This window comes from Manis javanica, chromosome 17 (assembly GCF_040802235.1).
Source record: "Manis javanica isolate MJ-LG chromosome 17, MJ_LKY, whole genome shotgun sequence".
Classification (NCBI taxonomy): Eukaryota; Metazoa; Chordata; class Mammalia; order Pholidota; family Manidae; genus Manis; species Manis javanica.
In genome coordinates this window covers 49,632,138-49,642,470 of record NC_133172.1, presented here as the reverse complement: position 1 = coordinate 49,642,470, position 10,333 = coordinate 49,632,138, and the positions used below count along the sequence as shown (strand labels likewise).

General features: G+C 54.3%; 1 protein-coding gene across 6 annotated transcripts in view; it reads right to left on the bottom strand.

Annotated features, from left to right (window-relative positions):
* Nucleotides 1-709: 709 nt before the first annotated feature.
* Nucleotides 710-10,333, bottom strand: part of WWP2 (WW domain containing E3 ubiquitin protein ligase 2) — a 167,246-nt gene continuing 157,622 nt past the window's right edge. For all 6 annotated transcript variants that reach the window (XM_073226344.1, XM_073226345.1, XM_017670019.3 and 3 more), the window contains 11 exons: nt 10,111-10,186; nt 9,737-9,808; nt 9,415-9,503; nt 7,421-7,580; nt 5,940-6,073; nt 5,476-5,616; nt 4,746-4,866; nt 4,329-4,433; nt 3,351-3,447; nt 3,141-3,213; nt 710-2,652 (listed from right to left, as the gene is read on the bottom strand). In XM_073226344.1, coding sequence (XP_073082445.1) covers nt 2,553-2,652; nt 3,141-3,213; nt 3,351-3,447; nt 4,329-4,433; nt 4,746-4,866; nt 5,476-5,616; nt 5,940-6,073; nt 7,421-7,580; nt 9,415-9,503; nt 9,737-9,808; nt 10,111-10,186 — 1,168 coding nt within the window. In that variant the 3' untranslated portion in view covers nt 710-2,552. The remainder of the gene's footprint in view (nt 2,653-3,140; nt 3,214-3,350; nt 3,448-4,328; nt 4,434-4,745; nt 4,867-5,475; nt 5,617-5,939; nt 6,074-7,420; nt 7,581-9,414; nt 9,504-9,736; nt 9,809-10,110; nt 10,187-10,333) is intronic.

Sequence of the window (10,333 nt, the reverse complement as noted above, 5' to 3'; positions counted from 1 at the left end):
TCGGGGGGTAAGAGTGGAGAGGACAATTTCCACTTGGGTATGTCTTATTTGAATTATTATGAGATGTCTGTATAACGTATGGACCTTTTTCAATAATTTCCTCTAAGTATAACCTTGCCCTGCCAAGTGAAAAAAGGCTTTGGAAGGTAATGAATTAAGCTTATGAACTCCAGGAAGGAGCCGCTATGAATATCTCTGCCTTCCTCAAGAAGAGGCCCATCAGGGCAAGGCTTTTCCATGACAAAGGCATTTCTGTGCTAAAGACCTCGGGATCCATCAGTGTGGTGATCTGTCCCATCTGAACTCAAGTGTTCAAAAGAGTGGGTGGTGAGCTCTTGTATGACCATGAGCTCAGGGAGTCCCTCGACCATCATGGAACTTGAGAAGCCTCCGTAAATGTTTCTTGATGAATGAACTACCCAGAACACTGTGGTGAGTATCCCATGCAACCTGCAGCTGCAGTTTTCATGTTCTGGCCTCACAGAAACCCAGCCTGGCAGGGGAAGGTTGAAGGTATCCAAAGGGTGCAGTGAGGGACCTGATGAAGGGCTGAACCAGTAATCCCCGGGCAAGGCACACATTAGAAGTGCCTTGGTTAGGATGCACACACTTCCTAAAGCCAGAGGTCATGAACTTCCACCCCACCAGGGCCAAGGCCTCTTGTCTGGAGGACACTGATTGCGTAGACATCCACATCAACACTGCCCACGGCTGCTGATTGTTTATTGCACGAGAAACTGGCAAAACTGAGGCAAGGAGGTGGGCATTACAAAACAATCTGGTGACCAACCCAGAGCTACCGGAGGGCATTCTGTACAGACACCTGTTATACACATGTATGCACACACACACACGCATGTACATGAGCATACTCTTCACACCCATGAGCATGAGGTTTCCAACCCCACACTGCAGCTTGCTCCCTACCAACATGGTGGGACGCTGCAGGGAAGTACAGCAAATGATTCAGGGAAAGAAAAAAGGTTGAGCTGCGGTGACCTGAGCCTCTCACATCAGCACTGGCAACACAGTGGACACCTCTGTCCCTCTGTGCACCAGGGGAAGGACGAGGATGTGAGCGCACGACACTGTCCTGTGACCAGTCTGAGGGCCCACCTGGGGTCCTAGGAAGCTCGAGCCAGGCGGCAGCTGGTGATCAGCGCTAGAACCTCAGGGGCCTAGACCGGGAGCTCACGACAATCCCCACCACTCGGGCCTCACAAAGGAACATGTTCACCATGCAGCTCTCAACACAAGGCAGAATGCCACACTGGAGGCAGCAGGAGCTCCACAAATCAAGTCAAGGAGCTAAAGGCCCTTGCGCTGGTTTCCAAAAGCATTCTTTCCTCGCTTCCTTGCAGATAAAGGAATATTTTCCTTGCAGATAAAGCCTCGCTTCAAGGCAGAATGAATACGCTCTGGATGGACAGATGCACTCCATTTTCAACATGGGATAAAAGGGTCCGCCTAGAGCCTTAGGGGCTGGCAGGAAACAACAGGGTCAGGCCCACAGGCTCCATCACCTGGGGCTTCCTGGCAACTACATCTAGCAAAGGGAGTTCTCTACTGAAGGCCGCAAGGCTAGGGTGGCACTTGGGACACCACCTCCTTCCCTGTCTGTCAAGGCTCGGGGACTGGACCGCTGTGCAGCTGAGCCACCAGGTCAGAACTGCTACTCGGGTTCCTAAGAAGAACCGCTGTTGGAGAAAACCAGCTATGTGGGAAATTCCTGGACCAACCATGCTGGGGCCTGGAGGGACCCAGGTACCCCAGTTCCTTGACAGAAAGTGACAGCAGCATGCCAACTCCAGAACACAGAGCAGCCCTACACACAAAGGCTTCAAGTTCATGTCAAAGGAGCAGTCTGAGGAGCTGCTGTTTCCATCCCACCGATAACACCCAAACAGCTGGTACCAGCCTTCATTTGCTGGAAAGAACAAAACAGCCAGCACTGAGCAGAGGGAGAAGGGTGCTGCGCAGCCTCCATGGGAAGGAAGCGAGGCGGCCGTCATGCAGCGCTCTGGGTGCCGGAGCAGCTCCCCCCTCGGACCTCCGTTTTATACAGATCACTGGGAAAGCTCTCTGTAGAACAGAACCTCTTTCACTGGCCAAGATCCTGGGCCTTCTCAGCCCAGAACAGCTATCCCGAGTGGCCAGTCTCCTTCTCACCTAACTAGCCCATGAGGCCCAAGGCTTGTGCAGCTGTCCCTCGGCCCAGGACACCCTCCCTTGCACACTCATGCACACCTAGGGTCAGTCTTAGAGGAGAGGAAGGGAGAGCTTTGCAGGGAGGGTCAGCCCTCTAGACTTTGCAATGGGTGATGGGGCCAAAGGTGACTTTATTCCAGACTGCCACCAGTGGGTAGGAGGGAGGTGGGTAGGCAGGGCCTTCCAAAGTTAGGCAGGCTCTGCCGCTACCAGCCTGATGACAGTGTGGTCCCATGCAGGTCACCTGCAGGGGCCTCCCAGGGGCTGCGCGACCCCTGGCCTCTCACGCAGGGAGGACTCATGACTACATGTGTGCTGGGGGGCGTGGGAGGGGGCGGCCTCAGTTACTCCTGTCCAAAGCCCTCAGTCTCCTCAATGGCGTATAGCAGCTTCTCTTTCAGCTGTTCGTAGCTCTTGTATGGCGGGAGATCCAGGCGGTTGAAGCTGTTGAGAGGGGAGTGGAACAGTCAGCGTGGGAAGGTCTGGGCTCCAGCCCTGCCACAGCCTGGCTTCAGGACGGGGAGGAGAAGTCAAAACAGTCCACACAACTGTGGCTCGACCACACCAGAGTCCTTGAGGGCCCTGCTGTGTCCGGCCTCCATGCTTCAGGTCTCTGGACCACAGAGGGGTCAAGGGAGGGGGCCAGGCAGCTGGGGAAATGGGGGGTGGGCAGGAGGGTACTCAGGGCAGCAGCTTTTTACCTGCTGTAATAGAAGTGTTTATACTTAATTACTGGTATGGCCACAGGGATGCATGACTGCTGCCACCTCTCCCAAAAGCTCAGAGGCCCCTCCTCTACAACCCCACTTCCCAGAGCAAGCTGGGGAGCCAAGGCCCTGCTCCCCACAAGCTGCCCTGCCCAATGGGCTGCCTTAGGAGCTCAGCTGGTCTGTGAGCTTCTAGCCACCTCCCACTAAAACTGGCAAGCTCACCAGGTGTGGCTTCTGGGTAGCCAGGTTTCCTTGCCAACCCTGTCGATGCAAAACTTCTGTGGTCCATTGCTACCTGATATCCAAAGAAAAACACACCATATATAACAGGACCCTCCGGCTTCACCCACAGGCTTGGTACCCTCCCACTGACTTGCTTTCTGGAAGACACCAGGCCCCGCCATGCCCTTGGGCTGTCCTCACCCCACTTACCAATGAGCTCAGCAAATCCCCCAACAGGCAGGCGGCAGGTCCCGGTAACAAACTGCAGCAGCCGGATCCTCTTCTCATTGTCCATCTCCTTTACCACCTGGAACTCCACAGGTCAAAGTAGAATCAGGTGCCCTGTGCTAACCTGTAACGTGCCAGTCAGCCAGAGCCCCTTTTTGAAAAGGGGCTGAGAACAGAAAGCCTGGGCTGGAGGTGAAAGTGGGGGCGATGGGGATGACAGCACTGTGTGAGGGCCACCAACCTGGGAAACCTCAAAGCTGCTCTGGGATGTAGTATTTGTTGACATTCCCACCAGCCCATGGGACATCTCTGGGTCTCAGGGATACCTTGGACCAGGTATTCTCTTCTCATCCAAGTTCTGCTTTTAAAAATACACTAAGGATGGGAGTGATTGCTAAATGGGTACAGGGTTTCATTTCAGAGAGATGAAATGTCCTGGCATTAGGTGGTGGTGACAGTCACACTGTGAAAAGCCACTGAACGGCAGACCTTAGAATGATTAACATGGTAGATTTTATGGTATGTGAATTTCACCTCCACAAAGAAATTTTTATGTACCTATTCTTTTTTATGTATGCTATACTTCATAATGACAACAAGACACCCACACAGAAGGGAATCAATTATCATATCCAGGACTCTGAGCTCATTCAGCTCTTCTGGAGCCAAGCACAACCTTTGGGAGCTCCCCTTCCTGCCAAGTTCACCGCCCTGCACACCAGCGTTCACAGCTGGCCCAGGGCTGACCACCAGCACCTCCTGTCGATGCACTGGCCTCAATCTACTGGGTTTCTTGTCTCCTTTTGCAAGTTGGGCGAGGTTGGGAGAGTGTCGGAGATGGGGGAGGTGATAACACAACAAGCATCCTTGAGCTGGAGGAGGTCCAACCACATCTCATCCCCTGCGGCTAATGGCTGAAACTGCCCCACGAGACCCTGCCCCGAGCTGGCGGGGACGCACCTGCCAGAACCACTGGATCTGCTTGCTGTTCTTGGTGTAGTGCCGGTAGATGGAGTTCTTCTGCCAGTCACTCAAGTCTATCTCCTGCATGCCGCACAGCATCAGCTGCAGAGGACGGGGAGTCACCACCAGCGCCTGCCTGCTCCCAGCAGCTGACACCATCTCAAACACTTTCACCTGCTGCTGCTGGCAGCTTTAACAGTTGGGATAACACAAGCCTTGACTGGGGATCCCTCAGGACAGGGGCTGGAGGAAGGGTGGGTGTGAGGACCAGAACCCAAACTCTGCCCGACTGCCTCGGTCTCGAGGGAGCACAGCGTTTTACTGGTGGGTTCCTCCGGGTACATAACTAGACTGGCCCAAGGGCAGGACTGCCCCAGAGGCAGGGGCTCAGGGCTCAGCAGCCTTAGCTCTCACCTCCAGCTCTTTCTCATCAAAGTAGCGCAACCACTCCAGGGGGGCCACCTCGTTGAAGCCATCCAGGAAGGCTTTGGTCTGCTCCTCCACGCCCCGGGTGAAACGCCAGTCAGTCAGCAGCCTAAAACCGAAGACCAGCCATCAGCGGAGCCCGAGTGCCACTGCAGGTGCAGCTCAGAGGTCACCGTCACATGGCGGCAAGGCACCGGCCGAGCTGGCTGCCAGCTTTGCAAACCTCACAGTAACCCAGAGAGATTCCTGAGCCTCTGGCACTGCCACCAGCCCCTCCTCCCACCATCGCTGAGTGAACCTCAGACAGGTGGAGGTTAGAGAATGAAGCAAGAGACCTGAAGGGCACACACAGGCAAATGCACACACAGACACGTGGGAGCTGGTGGATTTCAACATGCAGGACACAGAAACCCCTTTCAGTTAGGAGTAAGAAGAGGGAGACAGCTAAGTTCCATGCTAAGAAACTCAGGCCTGCGGTCTTGAAGCCCACCACACAGGAGAAAAGAGCAAAAGCCCCACCGGCTCTGCTCAGCGTGGGGCCAGCCACGGGCAGCTGTCTCCGGCCAGTGCAGAAGGGAAGGGTGTGACCCCTGGTGACCCACGGGCTGCGTGTGGGGGCCTGGCTGAAGAGGGAATCCCTGAGACAAGAGCGGGAAACCCTTCCAGTGAGGCTGGCTGTGTCCCTCAGACCCCCAGGGGCCCGGTGCATGAGACTCACATGATGTACTCTTCCTTATTCTCTTCTGTCACCCGGATGCTCTCGCCACCTTCCTTCAGCTCATGGGTTGTCACTTTGCCCAGGATCTCCATGTCCTGGATGAAGTACAGCTCTAGACCACACTCTTCTAGGCTGTTCTCTCTAGGGGCGTGAGACACCAAGAGAGAAGAGGTCGATCTCAGAGAGTCTTCCCTCAATCCTGTTCTGTCACTCACTTTTAGTTTCCAGGGGACACGAGGACTCACAGGTGGCCTAGAATCCAGAGCAGTGGCCCTCAACCTCTCCTGATACAAGGAGAGGATTCTGCCCTGCAGGGGGACCTGGGAGCTGAGCATCTCCACAAGCATTCTGACAGCCTGTAAGTGCTCAGGGGCCACTCTGGCAAATAATGTAAAGGCCAGCAGCACCCACTCCCCAACCAGAACCCCCTCTCCTCCCAGCATGGGGCAAGGGAGGCGACCCACTTGATCCAGACGATGGAGTTGTAGAATTCGGGATCGATGGATTCCAGGTCTTTCAGGGTTGGTCTCTTGCTGAGCATCCGCTTGTAGAAAGGGAGGGTGAAGCCTGTGTCAATGAACTTCCCATGGTACAGAGCCTGAGGAAGGAAGACACAGAGCAAAGGGTTTGGTCTTCCCAGGAGGCGGTCTCTGGGACGCTCTGTACCAAAGCCTGACTAGCGCTACCTGCCCTCCTGAGGGCAGCACCTGAGCACCCAGCCACCTAGGGGTTCAAAGGGATGGTCTGAGAAACAAGCAACACTCTTCGTCCTGACTGAGACTTGCCATAGACGCTCAGCACACCTGCAGACCACAGGGGCTGGCAGAGGGGGCCTGCTCAGGCAGCCACTGCCCGCCCAGCACGCCCGCCTGAGGGCCCCCTGAGCTTGCAGAGTCAGGTCACGGAGAAGACTCGTGCAGCGCAGCTCCAGGTGGTAGCCTGGCTCACTGACGCTCAAAGCTGGGTGGCAGACACAGCCAAAAATAATGCAGACGCCGTCAACAGTGAGAGCTGGCGGGCCAGTGGTGAGTAATAGTCTAGCGTTTTACTGGTCCGGCCTGTTGGCTGCTGGGCCAGGCTGGTCTCTAGACCTGGGAAGAATGTGCCCACTTCCTGAGCCCAGCACCTTGGCCAAAAACTTCCAGACATGGGGAAGGGACATATTTGGTCACGGGCTCTTAGGTCCTCCTGTGAGGGGAGCAGGCAGAGCACTTGGCAAGTCAGGAAGAAGCAAAGGGAAGTTAGCAGTGAAACATCTCAAACTCCCAAATACGGCAGCACGCCTGTGGCTCCCACGGACTCTCCCTTCTCCAGTCTGGTTCTCTGCACTCACAGGACACTCAACAGGACACAGACTGACGTGACCCCCTTCCACAGTCCCACTGAATTCCTATTTCTAGATAAATACAGGTGCCGTGACCCCTCCTTCCCACCTGTTCACCCATCTCCTGAGGATGTCTCCTACATCCTGCACCAACCAGTCTTCTAGGGTTCTGTTCTAAGCTACTATAGATCCCAAATCCCTTTCCAGAAGGGCTGGGTGTCTCAGTGAGCCACCCCCAAATATACCCGAGGCTCATGATAGACAGTGTCCCCTGCCCAAGATGGGCAGCAGGTGGAAGTGCCCATCATGCCAACACCCTTGACAGGGTGTGCATCCAATGGGAAGTGAAGTCCAAGGCCCAGAGACCCTGGGCTCTCATCTGACAAGTGCTACACAAGTCAACACATGAAAACTCTTCCAATGTCCCTGGGATGCCACTGAGAGAGCTCTGAACTATCTCCAGAGCTCCCGTTAGCTTTTCACATTTGAAGTTAGGAGTTCTGTGAGGCTGACGGTGGGGCTCAGAGTGTGGGTGCCTGTCCCCTGGGCGCCTGCTAGTGTGCAGGGGCTGGTCTCCTCAGCTGCCGCCCTCCCTGGAGGTCCCGTGGCAGTGACTCTTACCATGGCAATGAATCGGCCAATAAAGCGGAAGTAGGTGAGGTGGTCGGGGTTGATGGAGGAGGCAGGGTTGATCTGCAGGCAGTAATTGTTCTTCCCAGCATATTCAAATAAACAATACATGGGGTTGAGCACCTCGTGGGACAGGAGGAAAAACCATTCTCTGTGAAAGAGAGAGGAAAAACAAGACTAACGGACCCCTGCCTGCACACATGCACTGGAGTGGCAACTCTCCTCTGCCATGCTGCTTCAGCTGGTCTGGAGACATGCATCCTGGGGAGTCGAGCCTGGGATCAGTACCTGGGCTAACCTGTACCAACAGCTGGTCAGTGAGCAGGGTAGGGTCAGACCTAGGGTGAACCAGAACAACAACTGCACTTGAGGATGAAGCTTAGGAAAGCCTGTGCACATGTGTGTTGGATTCCTGGTGTGAATTCCAGTACTTTACATCCAAGATCCAGAGTGCCTAACGGCACTGCATCCTGAGGTCACCATGAACAGTTGTTTAGGCTGTGCATGGCACAAGGGCACTATGTTAAAATATAGATTTGCACATTTATTATAATAATTATCCTGCAAAGAGCAGTCAAGGTGTTTTATTTTGTTTTTATCTGATAAAACCAGGATATTATGACCATTTCTCTGCAAGTGTCTTGAGAAAGGACACCTTTTTCTAAATCTTGCAAATGTACTGTATGGATAGCAGCTGCTCTGTTCCCACCCTACCTGGGTAGGCAGCATGATATGAATACACAGTAATTCATTCCTGAATCCTGATGCACAGCAACCCTGTAATCCATTCTGCTACTAGATTATAAGCTTCACTCCCACCAGCTATTCTGCAGGGGTCTCAGTTCCCTTGCATTGTGTCCCCCACCCCATCTGAGACCCCATCATCATAGCCTTTCCCATACTCCCAGGCAGCCATCTGAACCAACACCCATGCCTCAGCATCTCTGCACCCTAGGCACAAGCCTCAAGCCAGAACTCAGGGTCCTTTCAGGCTGGCACTAAGCCAGGGGGATGTCCCCAGCCGCCGGGCTGTTTGTGGCTGGGCAGATGAGGAGTCCTTCGATGCAGAGGGTGCCCCGGTATCCTGTCCGTGGTTCTACCCTGTGGTAGAACAGCATGACGTAACCTACCATAGGGTAAAACCACTGGCAGGACACAGAGAGACAGACACACACGGGGCGGGAGCCACACCACCAAGCGGAGCCTGGAGAGCAGGTCACCATGAAGAAAGGAGCAACGGATCCACGGGGCCGACCAGAGGGCAGCGCCACCAGCCAACAGAGGGCCACAAGCAAGTTAACCCAGCACCAGGAGAGATGTCCCCACACCGCGAGAGGTCAGCAAGCTGAGCAGTCACTGCCAACCAAGATGATCCTGCTCTCTGCCGGGGACCTTCGGCCCCACCATTCGAGGCAGCGTTGTGCCACAGTCTGTTAACATTTGTAGGTGGACTGGGGTGAGGGCAAAACAACGCTCCGTGCTTGTCTTATGGTTACATCAGCCGTTTTAATTTTCTGGACCGAGTACACACAACATGCAGCTAAGTATTGATCACAGACCTTTGGATTGCTACGCTGTTTATATATGTCAGGTATACATGACATAACCCATCTACAATATGTCAGGGAGACACCCAACTCAACCTACCCCGGCTACCTCAAGAGGAAGAGAAGCCCAGGGCTGGTTTTAATGGACAACCACGAGGCACCAATACTGCAGCTGGACTGGTCAAAGTATAAAAATAATGAGCCCCTCCTCCAGAGCCTCCCCATGACACTATTATTCAAGGGTCAGTGCCTAGCCCAGCTGGGGACCCTAGCACCCTGCTCTGGCACCCATTCAGAACAGCCATGCCCATGCCCATTCCTGAGTGTGCATGAGAGCTTTGGAATCAATCTGAGCAAGGCAGAGGCAGCTTTCTACCCATGGGCCCTATAGCCTGGGGAGGTGGAGCACAGAGCAGCCCCCAGGGACGCCAAGCTCACCTGGCGATGCCGCCATAGTCCAGGCCCTCCTCTCCACGCATGATGATATAGAGTCTGCGGCGCAGGTCATAGGGTTTCATGTTCATGATCTGAGAAGACAGAGAATTGTGGCCAGCCTGCCACTCTCGCTCCCATGGCAGGCTGGGGGCAGAAGACAGGGGACTCTGAGGCCGGCTTACCAGAGGACAAGTATCACTGAGGCCCATGCCTGGGAAACTCTACCATGTGGGTTTAAAGGCCATGTGACAGAAGATGGGGTGGAAGGTTGGGGGGGGAGCCATCTGCCTGCCGTTGGTTTTAGACACAATGATCATTCTCTAACCTGTTGGAAAGAATCCTCAAAAAGCGTCTGCCTGGAAACGCTGATCTTCACGTGGCTGGGGAGGGCATTCGACTGAAAAGAAAAGGAAAAACAAATCTCAAATGGGGCGTCAGTGATAACTTTTCATTCTGGTCCCCTGCCTGTATGAAGAGGCTTCCCCATCCCCCTGGGCAGGGAGGGGAGAGCTGGGTCCCCTGAGCATGGAAGCTGGCCCACCTTCCTGGAGAAAGTGCCAGGAAACCACTCAGGGTAAGAGAAGCAACCGGCTGCCATCTAAGATGCAGGCACTCCAATTCCTGCTGCCAGGCTGGGAGACGGTGCTGAAGTAACTCAGTAATCCCCAACCCAGGAGAGGTCCCAGTACCAGAACTTACATGGCAGAGGAAGCGGAACTGGTGATACTTCCACCGAAAACTTCGGTCATAGGCTCCGGGGGAGCCTTGCTTCGTCCTGAGAAGAACAAAGATGTTCTGGAATCCATGTGATTTCTCAAAAATTAGCAAGCTATCATGTGTGCCTTAAGGAAAGCTGATGCTATGTTAAAGACACATAAGATAAGGCAAAAGAAGAAAGGAAGTGACTGTCACTGAGATCCTC